General features: G+C 38.8%; 1 protein-coding gene across 1 annotated transcript; it reads right to left on the bottom strand.

Moving 5' to 3' along the window:
- Positions 1-11,062: 11,062 nt before the first annotated feature.
- LOC128529697 (N-acetyllactosaminide beta-1,3-N-acetylglucosaminyltransferase 3-like) lies at positions 11,063-13,973 on the bottom strand. Its single transcript, XM_053503172.1, has 3 exons — positions 13,843-13,973; positions 13,691-13,731; positions 11,063-12,589 (listed from the first exon to the last, which is right to left on the bottom strand). Exons 1-3 carry the CDS (start codon positions 13,905-13,907, stop codon positions 11,472-11,474), a joined length of 1,224 nt encoding a protein of 407 aa, XP_053359147.1. The 5' UTR covers positions 13,908-13,973; the 3' UTR covers positions 11,063-11,471.
- Positions 13,974-16,576: the final 2,603 nt, after the last annotated feature.

Below are 16,576 nucleotides of genomic sequence, written 5' to 3' on the forward strand. Positions count from 1 at the left end.
AATGTACTTGTAATTATGAAATGATATTTCATTGTCATTATTTTTCCCAATAACAGAGATTATTGCAGAGGCATTCTATTTAATTCCAGCTGTTTTTATTTTAAAATGTGATTGTTTCAAAGTCAGTTTTTATTTTAAAATCCCGTTTTTCACGATTTTGTGTAATTGTAAGATAAGATAGGTGTGATGTGCTCGTATCTTCTGGTTCTAGTGAGGACTCTCGCTGCTGCATTCTGGACTAGCTGAAGCTTATTTATGCATCTAGCTGAACAACCAGACAGTAAGGCATTACAATAGTCCAACCTAGAGGTGATAAAAGCATGAACTAGTTTTTCTGCATCGTTTAGCGACAATATATTTCTTATTCTGGCAATATTTCTGAGGTGAAAGAATGCTATCCTGGTAATATTATCTACATGAGCTTCAGATGAAAGGCTGGAATCAATAATCACACCGAGGTCTTTTACTGTTGCACTTGATGGAACAGAAAGGCCATCTAAAGTTACAGAGTGATCTAGAATCTTACTTCTAGCTGTATGCGGTCCTATGACTAAAACTTCTGTTTTATCCCGATTAAGCAGAAGGAAGTTAATTAGCATCCAAATAGCGTCAAATGGAAAATTAGTGCACTATGCAGGGTGTACAATCCCTTGTTTCAAACACCAAGTAGTGCCCTTGATCAGGGGTTAGAGCACATATAGGACATATATTTACTTTACATTTAAACACATCATCCTTTACCAATAAAAACTAAATATAGTAAATATACTGTGTATACATTGAGCAATCCTTAGTGAAGTTTAACTATCTCGAAGTTTACTATTTCAATATTTCTTTGCTTGGCCCACATTTTAGCTCATAAAAGTATGCAGTAAACTCTGAGTACACACCTAGCATGTAGAAAAATATTAAGAAAACCAATGAATAAAATATTTATACACAGTAAAATAAGCAGTGTAAAAAATGCAGTGTTAAATGTTATCCATTCTAAAAGAGTTAAATTAATACCAACAGTGTTAATAAATGTTCTTTTGTAGTGTAGTTGCAGGGGTGCTACATGGTGTAATTACATTTTTACACTTGAAGTGCAAAAACCCCGCCAAATTATCTTTGCCCCTCCCCTTTTAACCATCGTGAAGACGAACAAGCCATTTTATCCACATGCCAGCTGCAAGGTGAGGTCTTTCTCTTTCTATACTTTAATTAAAAATATATATATTTTAAGTACTTACTAAATACTTTGTTAGGAGTGAAGATGCTTGTCAAAGTTAAGTTCAGAAGTGAACAGAAGTATGTGAAAGTTTCTCACTGCGATTTGAAACTTTCCGATTTTCTGGATGAAGGTAATTGCATTTGTAATTATATATAAAAAAATAAGCATTAAGCTGACAGTGTTGGTGCCGTTTGCCACTCAATTGAATCTTATTTCAGTTCGTTTACAGCCTTCGTGAAGTTCGGCATCAGTGTTTCTAGTAGGCCCGAAGCCTGGAGTCTGGCACTGAAATAGACGAGGACGTCTTTGAGGACGTTCTGAAGCAACCGAATTTGGGTGTTTTCCAGATACTATTGCCAGATTCTTCAAATGGTAATGTATATCGTCAAAATGTACGTAGTTGAGCATTGGCAAGTGGCGTGGTTGTTTGTGCTTTGCAAATGTCTGGGGAGCATCAAAATATCATGCCTTAAGGCTTAATTAAACTTAATTAAAATGTATTTTGTGGTCGGAGAGCGAAAGCGAGGTCGGAGTTCAAATATCAGGCGGTGAAACTTCAGAGCAAAAAACAAAGGCGGAAGACGTAGTCGAAAGGGAGAGCGGAGATTCGAGAACGGGAGGTCAAAGAGCGAGGCGAACAAATCCGAGACGCGAAAACGAGAAACAAAGCGAGCATGGCAACGTGCGAGAAAATCAAGGCACGAAACGCACAATAATCCAGCAGTTAGAGCCACGCACAGCGTGTGCCTAAATGCTGGATTAATGACGGGGAAATGAGAAACCGGTGAGCAGACAGGGCGGAAACGGGGGCATGGGAAATGCGCATGACGGGCTAGGGAATACATGAGCACGTGAGGAGAAGTGACAGCGTGGGGAAAAAGACGGCAGACAGGGCGTGAATCAGGAAAAATTTTTTATTAAGCACGTACAAAATTTTTTCTTTTTTTTAACACAATTCATATAACATGCTGCCGTATTAAACGTACATTCACATCAAGTACCACAAAGAGAGTTATCAGCAATCTCCCAAAGTTACCACAGTTCTCGATCAGGCGATATTTAGAGTCGACATTTCATTTTAATTTAGATTATGTACTGTAGCTCAATTTTTAAAAGGAAAATGATTAGATATAAGAAACTCACTCCTTGGTATAATGACCACACGCGCACTTTAAAACAGACCGCTCGGAAATTAGAACGTAAATGGCGTCAAACTAAATTGTTAGTATTCTAAATAGCATGAAAGGAGATCATCCTGAACTATAGAAAAGCTCTTAGTGTAGCAAGATCAACGTATCTCTCCACTCGTATAGAAAGAGTGGAGGGATACAGGCCAATATCAAACCTCCCCTTAATCGCTAAAGTTCTGAAAGATAGTATCGGAGCAGCTCCTTTCATATCTACATAGAAATAGCATACATGAACTGTATCAGTCAGGATTTAGGCCTCATCAGAGTGCAGAGACAGCACACATTAAAATAGTAAATTACCTTCTTTTGGCCTCTGATCAGGGTTGCATTACTATACTTGTGTTACTCGACCTCTTTGCAGCTTTTGACACCATTGATCAAAGTATTCTTCTTCAAAGATTAGATAATGTAGTAGGAATTATGGGAACGGCCCCTTTTTTTGGCTTAAATAATGTAGATATAAATAATGACTATTTTTTATGTTCTAAAGTGGAGTTTGGTGTTACACAGGGTTCAGTTTTAGGCCCACTGCTTTTTTCCCTTCACATGCTTTCTCTCGGCAACATAATTCGTAAGCATGGTATTTGTTTTCATTGTTATGCTGATGACACACAATTATATGTCCCAGCAAAACCAAACCCAAAAAAACATTTTACTTAAGTTGAGCAATGTGTAAGAGATTGGATGTTAATTAACTTCCTTTTGCTTAATCCTGATAAGACAATAGTTCTAGTCATAGGACCGCAAGCAGCTAGAAGTGAGCTTTCTTATCACACTGTAACTTTAAATAGTCTTTCTGTTCCATCAAGTGCAACAGTAAGAGACCTCGATGTGATTATAGATTTGAATCCTTAATTTGAAGCACAAATAGATAATATTACCAGGATAGCATTCTTTTACCTCAGAAATATTGCCAAGATAAGAAATATATTGTCGCTAAACGATGCAGAAAAACTAGTTTATGCTTTTATCACCTTTATGTTGGACTATTGTAATGTCTTACTGTCTGGTTGTTCAATTACAAAATGTAATTGCACAGCTTTTATCTTCTTAATTTTTCATGAACAAATTTAAAACACTTCTGGCCGTGCTTCTAAACTGCTTAAACGTTCATTCCATTGATCAGTTCAGTCCATATACATTTAAACCAATGAAAATGGAGAGTAAAAAATGGAAAAGATGACAGTAATTCAAAAGAGTACACAATATTTTTGCAAGTTCACACTTCAGTCACATCCTGTTTATCATGTCTCATGTGAGGTTTCAAATATTTTCAGCTAAGAAATTTTCGACAAGAACTGTAAGAACAAATCAGCATTTTGCACAGAACTGATCATCTATTGTGTGTGTGTGTGTGTGTGTGTGTTTTCTTAAAGTGTATATATATGTATATATAATGCTGTTCTTCATCATTGCTGTACAGGTAAAGTTTATGTGTTCTCCTCATGTATCCTGCACATCTGCAAGCCGTCATTTTAGCCCTGACGCACTGGATCAACACAAAGCTCACTACAAACCAGAAAGATTAAATTTCACACAAAGCCGTCAGTGTGCAAATGGATCAATCAATCAGAGCCATGCAAGCTTTGCTACACTAAGGGAAATTTACACTCTGTGTGTTACATTGCTCAGATGTACATTACTGCATTAAGGTGCATCAAATGTAAAAAAAAAAAAAGAACTATAAAAAAAACATTAACCTGTGTAAAGGGACATTGCTCATTACTCAGCAGCAATTAGCAGAACCACAATATTTTACAGTACACTGTGTGTGTGTGTGTGTGTGTGTGTGTAACTTAACACTTAGATTAAATGTTTTTTATTAAATTACATGAGTTAACAGCTGTTCAATGTCTTAACAAACAGCATTCTTCATTACATAACTAACAAATTGTACATTATTAGCAGACATTTAAAACCAGAAGCTGCTTCATTATAATCTGATGACACATCTGTAACGATGCATGAGGGATTGAGTTGTGTGTTGTTATTATCCTGAATGATATTTGGCTCTTAATTATATATATATATATATATATATATATATATATATATATATTCGATTCAATTCAATTTTATTTATATAGCGCTTTTAACAATGGTCATTGTCTCAAAGCAGCTTCACAAAAATATTTTTTTTGTGCATGTGTGAGAAAAACACTTGTGGGAATGATGGCGCTGCTCAGAGAGATGATGAAGATGTCGGTGAGAACATCTGCCAGCTGTTCAGCACATTCTCTGAGCACTCTGCCTGGGATGTTGTCTGGTCCAGCAGCTTTACGTAGGTTGACTCTGCGTAGAGTTTTCCTCACATCAGCCGTTGTGAGACACATTACCTGGTCGTTCGGAGGAGGGGTGGTCTTCCTTGCAGTCACATCATTCTGGAAGCTTTTCAGTGCATCTGGAGGGGAACCCTCACTGTCACAGGCAGGTGATGATGTCCTGTAGTTGGTGATGGCTTGTATACCCTGACACATGCGCCGTGTGTCACCGCTGTTCTTGAAGTGGTTGTGGATCCTCTGGGCGTGTGTGTGCTCGCATCTCTGATGGCCCGGAACAGTTTGGCCCTTGCTGTTCTCAGGGCCACCTTGTCCCCCGCTCTGAAGGCAGAGTCCCGGGTCCTCAGAAGTGTACGCACGTCTGCAGTCGTGAAATGATGTTCTTGGAGACAGTTACATCATCGGTGCACTTCTTGATGTAGCTGGTCACTGATGACATGTACTGCTCCAAATCGCTGAATTTGCCGTAAGTTGTGGCCTCCCTAAACATGTTCCAGTCTGTGTTAAATGAAGCTAGTCCTCCTGGATACAGCTACATACACCAGCCTCGGTTAACTGGTAGAGGAGGAGGCGTCGCAGTTATTCACAATGATAATTTGACTATTGTACAAAAACACGGACACAAATTTAATTCATTTGAAATTCTTTATAGTAACATAAGTGTATTTAACTATATTAAGTCAGCTCAGTCGATCCCGCTAATTGTCATTTACAGACCTCCAGGGCCGTACTCGGAATTTCTTAGTGAATTTGCAGATTTCCTCTCAAACCTAGTCATTTCTGTAGACAAAGTGTTAATTGCTGGAGATTTTAATATTCATTTTGAAAACCCAGAAGACCCTCTGAGAACTGCATTTATGTCTATACTGGACTCGGTAGGAGTAAATCAGTGTGTAGTAGGACCCACTCATAAAGCAGGTCACACTTTAGATTTAATAATATTATTTGGATTAAGTATAAGAAATTTATTCACAATACCACTATCTGAAGTTATCTCAGATCACTATCTTGTCTCATTGCAAGTGTGTCACAATAATAATGTACACACAGCGCCGCGCTACCGTATGAAACGTACATTCACATCAACTACCAAACAGAGTTTTATCAGTAATCTCCCAGAGTTCCCAACTTCGATTAGATCACCGTCTGACCCCACAGAACTCGATCAGGCAACTGAATATTTAGAGTCGACATTTCGCTATACCCTAGATAATGTAGCTCCAGTCAAAAGAAAAATTATTAGAGATAAAAAACTTGCTCCCTGGTATAACGATCACACGCGCACTTTAAAACAGACCGCTCGGAAATTAGAACGTAAATGGCGTCAAACTAAATTACTAGTATTTCAAATAGCATGGAAGGAGAGCATCCTGAACTATAGAAAAGCTCTTAGTGTAGCTAGATCAACATATCTCTCCACTCTTATAGAAAATAACAAAAATAATCCTAGATTCTTATTTAATGCTGTAGCCAAATTAACCAGAAATAAGACCACTGCAGAAATCTTCACAACAACATCATGCAATAGTGAGGACTTCATGAACTTTTTTAATAATAAAATTGTAAATATTAGGCATAAAATTGAGGTTTTGAAACCGAACAATGTAATTGATGCAGATGTTAATCTAGCCATGTCAGACCAGAACCTAGAATACTTTACTCCCCTTGAAGAGAATGAACTAATTTCACTCATCTCTTCTTCAAATTCATCAACCTGTATATTAGATCCTGTACCGACACATTTTCTTAAACAGATAGTACCAGCAATAATAGAACCCCTGTTGAGAATAATTAATTCTTCACTCAGCATTGGATATGTTCCAAAATCTTTTAAATTAGCAGTTATCAAACCAATAATTAAGAAACCTGACCTCGACCCCTGTCAGCTGTCCAGTTACAGACCAATATCAAACCTCCCCTTTATCTCTAAGATCCTGGAAAAGATAGTAGCGGAGCAGCTATGCTCATATATACATAGGAATGGCATACATGAACTGTATCAGTCAGGATTTAGGCCTCATCACAGTACAGAGACAGCGCTCGTTAAAGTAGTAAATGACATTCTATTGGCCTCTGATCAGGGTTGTGTAACTATGCTTGTATTACTTGACCTCAGTGCAGCTTTTGACACCATTGATCACGCTATTCTTCTTCACAGATTAGAAAATGTAGTGGGAATTAAGGGTACAGCCCTCTCCTGGCTCAGATCCTATCTGACCCATCGTTATCAGTATGTAGACTTAAATGGTGATTATTCTGCATGTTCTCTAGTGGAGTTTGGCGTTCCGCAGGGTTCAGTTTTAGGTCCACTGCTTTTTTCCCTTTACATGCTTCCTCTGGGCAACATAATCCGTAAGCATGGTATTAGTTTTCATTGTTATGCTGATGATACACAGTTATATGTCTCAGCAAAACCTGATGAGAAAAAACAGCTTACTAAAATTGAGCAATGTGTGCAGGACATAAGAAATTGGATGCTAACTAACTTCCTTCTGCTAAATCCGGATAAGACAGAAGTTCTAGTCATAGGACCGCATACAGCTAGGAGTAAAATTTTAGATCATACCGTAACTTTAGATGGCCTTTCTGTTCCATCAAATGCAACAGTGAAAGACCTTGGTGTGATTATTGATTCCAGCCTTTCATTTGAAGCACATGTAGATAATATTACCAGGATAGCATTCTTTCACCTCAGAAATATTGCCAGAATAAGAAATTTATTGTCGCTAAACGACGCAGAAAAACTAGTTCATGCTTTTATCACCTCTAGGTTGGACTATTGTAATGCCTTACTGTCTGGTTGTTCAGCTAGATGCATAAATAAGCTTCAGCTAGTCCAGAATGCAGCAGCGAGAGTCCTCACCAGAACCAGAAGATATGAGCACATCACCCCTATCTTATCTTCACTCCATTGGCTCCCTGTGAAATTTCGCATTGATTTTAAAATACTACTCTTGACATATAAAGCATTAAATGGTCTCGCGCCGCAGTACCTGAGCGAACTGCTAGTGTCTTACGATCCGCCACGCCTACTTCGATCAAAGGATGCAGGCTGCTTGTCAGTACCGCGTATTATGAAAAATACAGCTGGGGGCAGAGCTTTTTCTTACAAAGCCCCAAAGTTATGGAATAGTCTTCCAAATAGTGTTCGGGACTCAGACACAGTCTCAGTGTTTAAGTCCAGGCTAAAAACCTATTTATTTAGCCAAGCATTTTTATAAATAGATTAGCCTTAGGTAAAGGAGCAGATCTGGGGGACTCATGGACGTAGAGTATTATGGTGAACTGGTATGTTTGGATGCTGTCTTCCTCACTCTCATTGATCACTCAGGTTTGCTGACGGTGAGGTGATTGTTTGCTTTACATGTCAGGAAGCCCTCATGTTTGTGTTTCCTTCTGGCTCTCCCTTTTAGTTATGCTGTCATAGTTAGTCCTGCCGGAGTCTCTGCTTGCACTCTACAGTTAATATACATTCACATTATACATTGTGTGACTGTGACCATACCTAACTGCCATCTCTCCTCTTCTTCTCTTTCCCCCCCTCTTTCTTTGTCCTCTCTCCTCCTGTCCCCCCCTTTCACTCTTTCTCTCTCTCTCTGTCGAGCTACACATGTCGTTCCTGAGCTGCCAGTGATCCAGACTCCCTCTGCCCTCCGGACCTGTCTGACCCATCCTGGTGCCCCGCTTCTGGCTGAAGATCTCGTCACATGGATGCCCCGTGTGTCTCTTTGGGATGCGTCTGGTGTCTGGGAATGATTCTCTCTACCTAGAAGACGGTTCTGGCCTTGACTGGTGTTGGCAACTGTTTCTCTGGGGACTTGACAGTTCGATAGTTCATGACTGGAACTTCTTACAAGTCTACCTGGGTCTTCAATAACTACCTGGACTCCATATTAACATCAATTAACATCAGCTATTATAGCTGAACTGCCTCCCACCCTACACACTGTATAAATGCAGATTATTTACTGCTTTCTGTTTCACCCAGATGAGGATGGGTTCCCTGTTGAGTCTGGTTCCTCTCAAGGTTTCTTCCTATTACCAGCTCAGGGAGTTTTTCCTTGCCACTGTCGCCCTCGGCTTGCTTACCAGGGACAAACTGACCATTTTGATTCATACAAATTCACATTTCATACAAACCTAAATAATTCTTTTGACTATGTAAAGCTGCTTTGCGGCAATGAAAATTGCTAAAAGCGCTATACAAATAAAATTGAATTGAATTGAATTGAATTGTTTTCGATACAGTCCTGAAGATCAGAGATGACACCTGCTCAAGCACCGGTTTTGAGCGCCTGGCGAGTGGTCTGTATGCTGGAATTAGCATAGCAGGGATGTTGAGTAGCCGAGGTGGGGGCGGGGCTCTGCCCGATATGCACAGAGGATGTTTGTGTAAACAAGATCCAGTGTGTTATCCCCTCTCGTTGCAAAGTCCACATACTGATGGAATTTAAATCATATGTAGAGTATGTAATGTGTGTAGTGTGTAGTATAGTGTATGTAATGTGTGTAGTGTGGTGTATGTAATGTGTGTAGTGTATGTAATGTGTGTGTGTGTAGTATAGTGTATGTAATGTGTGTGTGTAGTGTGTAGTGTAGTGTAGTTTGTGTGTGTGTAGTATAGTGTATGTAATGTGTGTGTGTAGTGTGTGTAATGTGTGTAGTATGTGTGTAGTGTAGTGTAGTTTGTGTGTGTTTTGTAAATGACAAATATGAAAGTTGTTCAGCTTAGTGAGATGTAGAAGTGTACTAAGTGTAATGTGTATATGTGCAAGTGTGTGTGTGTGTGTGTGTGTGTGAGCTCTGTGGAGAAAGCTCCTGTGAAGGTCCAGTGACACGCTCACAGCTCAGACTTGCGGGCGTCCTCATGGCAGCAGATTCCAACCTGTGTGCCCAGATGATTAAATAAATAAATAAATAAATAAATAACAATATCAGGGAGTTTGTAGCTACAGTACCAGGGTAACCGATATTGTGTCAATATTTCGATTTTCCGATATCGATATTGTTTTCATTTGACAGATTATTTAAATCATCAAATGATTTAAAGATTAAATGTTACTAATTACTTGAGATGTTACCAAGTAAGCATTTTAAACCTTTCCTTTAAAAAAATGCTTTTTGACCTACTGGAAACTTGAACCAGTTCTCAGCATCAGTGATTAAAACTATTAGCACCCCAGCCTTGTAACAAAGCATACTTTTTATCCATTTGTAGCTACAGTTACTCAGTGAGTTTCTGCTGTCTCTTGTATTAAAGCAGCTATAAAGACTCATTACCTTAGTGGTCACTCTCTCTTTCTCTCTATTAAATTTTTAGGTTCAATTCAATTCAATTTTATTTATAAAGCACTTTTAACAATGGTAATTGTCTCAAAGCAGCTTTACAAACATGAACAAATTAAAAAAAAAATAAAATCTTTGGAAGTGTGTATGTGTGGGAAAACTGTGTCTAGATAATAATGAGATGAATGAATGAAATGTCTCTGATGAGAAGCCAAGGGTGACGGCGACGGTGGCAGGGAAAAACTCCCTGAGATGGCAATAGAAGAAACCTTGAGAGGAACCAGACTCAACAGGGAACTCATCCTCATCTGGGTGATAACAGATAGAGATGATATAACACCATATGATAGAGATGATATAACATCATGTGTGTTATGCAGCTGAGAGTTCAATATAACAGAAGTTCTTTAAATTGACATGAAGTCCAGTTCAGCACAGGGAGTCAGCAGGAGCAGCTGGAGCTGGTCCTTCTCTGGATGCCTCAGGATCCTCACAGGGTCGACCTTTGTCTACTGAACCTGGTACAATCTCCAGATGCCTCGGGATGGGTAGAAAAATACAGATCAAGTTAATAAAAAAAAGTAATAAAAAAATACTTCAGCTTGTCAAGTGGCTGAGAAACCACAAAGAATTATTTTTTTCTATGAAAAATCACAACATATAACATAGACCTGGACTACTGTCAAAGCTGCTGTTATAGAGATTATAGAATCAACAGCTTCTAACCAATCAGAGTGCAGGAGAAACAATAATAAATAAATAAATAAGTAAATAAATAAATAAATAAATAAATACACTGCTCTGTTCGTTCCTGATCCTGAAGGCATTAGGTTTGTCCCACTGTACACATCTTTTCGACCCTTGGGACAGAATTATTTAATCTGATCTATTATAAGATAGTTGGTGACTCATTGTTGAACCTACATCTTTGTGACAGAGAGTCTGACGTTCCCTAATGAAGGATTCTGATTTCATCACGACCGCCCCAGACACTTGTTTATGAGTTGGAATTTAATGCCACATCAGTGACTTTATTGTGATACTGTAAGTGTTACGTGTGTGGTTAGATGTTTGTTAAATAAGACAAACGTTCGTTTCTGTCAAATAAATAAGTCTTTATTTATTATCATGACACAGATGGACACAGATAAAGATCAGGTTAGGTTAATAAGGTAAATCAGTCCATCACAGAACTTTTCCCCACAGCTGCAGGAACATAAATATTAGACATAACCTTTAATTTTTTAGCTAAGAAAACATAATAATACAAAATTGACTCGTGCATGGAGGATGAGGTTACCCAACAACATACAGAGAGCACACCTAGGCTAAACAGGAGGAGTTACATTCTTCATGTTTATTATTTTAAAGATTCCAGCTCTTCATATTATTTCAGTATCATGAACGAACCTGACCAACCAGCTTGGCTCAGGTGTAAATCTCTCTCAAAATGTCTGTGTAATAAATAAACAAGCTGAAAGATCAGTCTTGTGCAGATTTTCGTTAAAGATTAGCCTCTTTTTTTCCGCAGTCCAAATCTTTTCGATGTATTTCATTCCATAGCAGGTAAATCTGATCTGGGAGAAACTTGTGGCCGAGGATGATCTCGCGGTAGTGGCAGGGATCATAAATGTCCATTTTGTCAGATGGAATGATGAGGCCGTCAGCCCAGACACCCTGGTGGTCTGTGGGTTGGAGTCCAGCTCGTTGAAGACACATGCCCATGTAAACATCATCAATGGGCATCAGGGTGATGGACTGGGACATTTGGAGGATGGTCCTGGCAGTGAAACGAGAGTACAGGTAGCCGCCTCCGCTACAGTACGGAGCGTACAGGTCACCTTTCTCGATCTGCTCTGGGATGAAATATTTACTGGTGTTGTCCCGGATAGGTGTGCTGTCCAGCAGCAGCTGGCCGATGAACAGGTGTTTGCTTCCATCCTTATCGCGCTGTCCCTTAAGGAAATCCACCATGTTGTCCGTGTTGGCAAAAACGTCATCATCTCCGTTTAAGATGAAATCCGCAGTGGGACACCAGTTCTGCATCCAGTCCAGGAACAGGACCTGCTTAAGCGTGAGGTTGTAGAAGGAATCGTTGAAGTCCCACTGCAGGATGTCGTTGTACCGCTTGTTCTCCAGTTCCAAGAGTTTGTTCATCCTCCGCTTCTCAAAGCCTGTTCCGGTAGTGCCAGACAGGAACACCGTGCGGATCCACACCCCATTCTGCAGTCTCTCCGCTGCCCATGTTTTGCGCAGGACTGCCCGTCGTTCGTAGTTCTTCGGAGAACTTTTGATGGCCAGCAGAAAAAAAGGTTCTCCTGATACCTTTGGAATGTCACACTTGCCAGGAACAGTGAGCAACTTTGGGAAATAGCGGCAGTGCCTGTAATAAAGGAACTCTTGGATGAAAGCAGGCAAATCCCAAAATCCCTCTATCTTTTCAACACCCAGGTTTTGTTCGCAAATAGGATTCTCTTCCGGCTGGGCCTCACGGACCATCTTCGGTGATGTGATTTTGTCGCAGTTTTCTGATGAAATGACTTTGAGGATCACAAGCAAACACAAAGAGTTCACAATGAGCAGAGAGATGGTCTCCAGAGCTCGCCTCTTTCCTCGGGTTCCTGACAACAACAGCACAAACAAAAATTACGAGCCATGAAATCTTTCTAGCTACATTCCTAACATGCTAAGTTAGTAGTTAGTATATAGCAAATACAGTGTGTTAGCATTAAAAATAAGGCTGATCCTGTGTACACACCCAACTTTGGCAGACGCTAATGAATATTAATGAGAATGCAAACGCAATGGTCACGTTACAAGGTGACGAACAAACAAGATGTCGGAAACCCAAACAATTAAAGATTTTTTCTTGGTAGAATAGCAAAATGCTACGAGCAATGTTGTTGCGATGGAACTGCTTTTTCTGTACTGATTTCCTTCATGGTTAGTAAAGTATCTGTGTACCTGAACAGCAGTGGACATTGTAGTTGCTTTATTAAGCTAAAAGTTGACAATTTTACATGCTGTATTTATAAAAATAAAAATTAACATCTTTTCTTTGCCTTTTCTTTTCTGTGGATCAGCATGTGATTAATATTGACATTAACTTTACAAAATCAAGGCATACTTGAACTTTAATTCTATTGCAAAGAAATATTAGCACTTTACTTAAATTATACAGTTTTGCAACAATCCATTAGATGTAGACTTGCCGTATTGTTTGCTGAAAGTCTAATTAACGATGATTTAGCAGCAAAGTGATATGTTGATTCATTATATTAAATTGTATTGCGATAGTTTTTAGCTTAATCTGGTTACCAGGTTGGTCAATAAACCAACTTTTATAAAACTAATTAACCTAATGTTTTACAGGGGCACGTGTATGTACTAAGTTATGATATAAATGCCATGATGACGCTCCGTAACTCTGAGCAGAATCTCATTAATAATAATAAAAACAGTTCATGTATGATTTTATTAATAATCTACAGTTCAATATGCTAAACAGGAAGAAAAAAATGCTTCAATGTAAATTTGGCGATAATGAACAGTACGGCACATTTAAGCTTGTTATCTAATAATAATAATAATAATAATAATAATAATAATACTTTAGAGTTCACAAGTTATGAATTATGAATGAATATGAAATATATATGGGTTTTTAACCAAACCTTAAAAAAAGTAAAGAAAAAAAGAATGTGAAGACTTTCTCTACTTACTGTATATCCAGCTGACATTCTCCATGTTCACCTGAGGACAACTAAGATAAACAGAGAAAACCATCATGATTCATCTTTACTTACAACTACAGAGGGAATGCATCAATGGCCAAAATAAATAAATAAATAAATAAATAAATAAATAAACTTACCGAATATTTTCAATGTGTTTATACACGCCTGAAAGGTGTGTGTAAAGTGGAGGTAGCTGGTTCATTTTGTTGTCTGTAAGTCTCAAGTGTGTGTGTGTGAAAGAGAGAGAGAGAGAGAGAGAGAGTGTGTGAGATAGACTGAGCAGTGAGACTGGGCTTTTATTTGGAATCCGTATTTCAGGTATTACTATTGGGTGGGCGTGGCTAAACAAACAAACAAATGACAGTTTATGGACTTCATCCTCCCATTTCATACCACATTCATTACCAGTTCACTCCCTCCTGCATGTGTATGAGTGTGTGTGTATATGTGTGTATGTGTGTATGGTGCAGAAAAATAGGATGACTGCTGTTTATGAAAGCTGAAATATTGATTACAATATTTAAAAAAAACTCGTTTTTTACAAACCAAATCAAACTTCTGTACAAGACTCACATTTTTTTTAAATTGACCTCAAATACTTTATCTAATTTTCACATGCTGTAAAAGGGCACATACTTTTATTCATCAGACATGTTTCGTATCACGTGAGTAATTATTTTTTCGTGAATGGTTTACGTCACAGTTCACGTGTGATTTATTTTAAAAACTGGAGATGGTTTTGTGTTTGTGCTCTTTGATGTCGCCATGACAACCCAACATCTCAGTGACATTAATATACAAAATAATATAGAATTGACTTTGTGGAGTTGATCCACATCCACATTAGCTTTAAACTGTTATACTGAACTTCCAGCCTCCTAACACACAGTATGAGTGCAGATCAATCCCTGCTATCCGTTATCACCCAGATGAGGATGGGTTCCCTGTTGAGTCTGGTTCCAAGGTTTCTTCCTATTTTCCCTCAGCACCGACATGCTCAGCTTGTTCATCAGGGACAATCTGATCATTATGATTAGTGCCTATTTTTTCACATTTCCATAATTTTCTTTTAATTCTGTAAAGCTGCTTTGCAACAATGACCCTTGTCAAAATCATTAAACAAATAAAGAATTGAGAACTTATTATTGATCTCAACATGTTTAGCAGTGGTGATTTCCAGTCCTGTTCCTGCACACTCCACTGGTTTCATCTGAACAGCTGGAGGATGTTCTGCTGGGAATCCTCGGGTCTTACCGTTCATGTAGAGGTTACTCTGACACGTCCCGCCTACCTAAACACGGTCACATACAGAGTTACACACAGTGTTCCCTGATGGCACTGGTGTGTTTCAGCAGGATGATGCACCCTGACACACAGCACACTACGCTCAGGAACGGTTTGAGGAACATGACTAAGGGGGTCGAGGTGTTGACTCCAAACTTTCCAGAGCTCAATCCAGTCGAGTTAATATGGGATGTGCTGGAACAACAAGTTGGGTCCATGGAGACCCGGTTTCACAAGGCTCTGCTTCTGACGGCTTGGTACCAGATACTACGCACACCTTCAGAGGGGTAGTGGAGCCTCAGATGACTTGGTGGCACAAGGGGAACTACACAGTATTAAACAGTGGGGTGTACAGTATATTAAGCATATTAAGCATTCATACACTTCTTCTGACAAAGGAAGACTTTGTTTAGGGTTCTGTGAAGGGTTTACCTTTAGAACTACTACTACAGACCAATTAAAATTGTAGTGTATGAAATTTAACAATTCTTTATTAAATAATTGAGCATTTCGAAAATCCAGAAATAGGTTCTGCTTAAAACCTCTTCTGATAGGAGTTCTACAGTTAGAACTACTCAGAAGTAAAACAATGTTTGACTTTTCCTTGTTGCTTAAATGATTCTAAGTCAGAAACTATCAAATAAAATTTAAAATCCCTAATTGGACCCTAATTGACACTTTGCTCTAAACACTCATTGAGAGACGTGCAAAATGCACCTTTAAAGAACATGAAACATGAAAATACACAATTCCTCTGGGAGAGACCCTCAAAGAGCACCGAGATAAGGACCAAGAGCAACCTTTCAAGCACAAACACACCCAGTGTGTAATTAAGTGTTCAGACTTAATTACTGAGATGGAAAATTCTTCAGATGAAGCCCTCGGCCCTGCACATGAGGATAGCATGCTTTAGCAATGCTTCTCATACCTCTAATACTTCTGCTGATGTAACACTAAATCCAAACCCTGCAGATCATCAAAGAACACTGCAAGAACATTTACTAAAGAACCTGAAAAACTAATTCCAATTCCACCAGATCAACATAAACATCAACATCACAGCTTTCAGAGATCGACACGGTCGCTCCACACCCTGATACACTCTCAGAGATAATTACCTCACCCAAGAATGTGGAACCACACCTTGTACCCTGCTGGAGAGCTTATGCCACACCTTGTGGCATTTGTTCTTTTTTCATCTGTGACATCAATGAAGTTTTGCTAGCATCTCACTCTCAGACCTACACTATATATGAAGCTATCCTTATTAAGTAATATTATAAATATTTTATTTATTTGTTATATTAGCAATAGTTCTTAACATACGTACACACACACACACACACACACACACACTGGTGCGCGCTGGTTTCTGATTTTACATGAAGTTACATGAATCTGTCTAGTTTGATTTTACATGAAGTTTACATAATTTATTTTCATGGAAGAAAATGAAAATTCAAAAATCTAATATACAGGTTATTAAAAGAAACATCAGCAGCATGGTATCATAGGGGTTTGCACAGTGGCCTTGCATGTCCACAATCCAGGTTCGATTCCCGTCTGGGGTCTGTGTACATAGAGTTT

This window comes from Clarias gariepinus, chromosome 9, assembly GCF_024256425.1.
Source record: "Clarias gariepinus isolate MV-2021 ecotype Netherlands chromosome 9, CGAR_prim_01v2, whole genome shotgun sequence".
In the NCBI taxonomy this organism is placed as follows: Eukaryota; Metazoa; Chordata; class Actinopteri; order Siluriformes; family Clariidae; genus Clarias; species Clarias gariepinus.

What these genes read in the sequence shown, in the direction of transcription:
- LOC128529697 (XM_053503172.1), bottom strand. Translation starts at nt 13,907, where the DNA reads ATGAACCAGCTACCTCCACTTTACACACACCTTTCAGGCGTGTATAAA. An exon ending in AAACACATTGAAAATATTCG is followed by an intron (nt 13,732 to 13,842) that starts GTAAGTTTATTT and finishes TGTTTATCTTAG; the next exon opens with TTGTCCTCAGGTGAACATGG. An exon ending in GAATGTCAGCTGGATATACA is followed by an intron (nt 12,590 to 13,690) that starts GTAAGTAGAGAA and finishes TGTTGTTGTCAG; the next exon opens with GAACCCGAGGAAAGAGGCGA.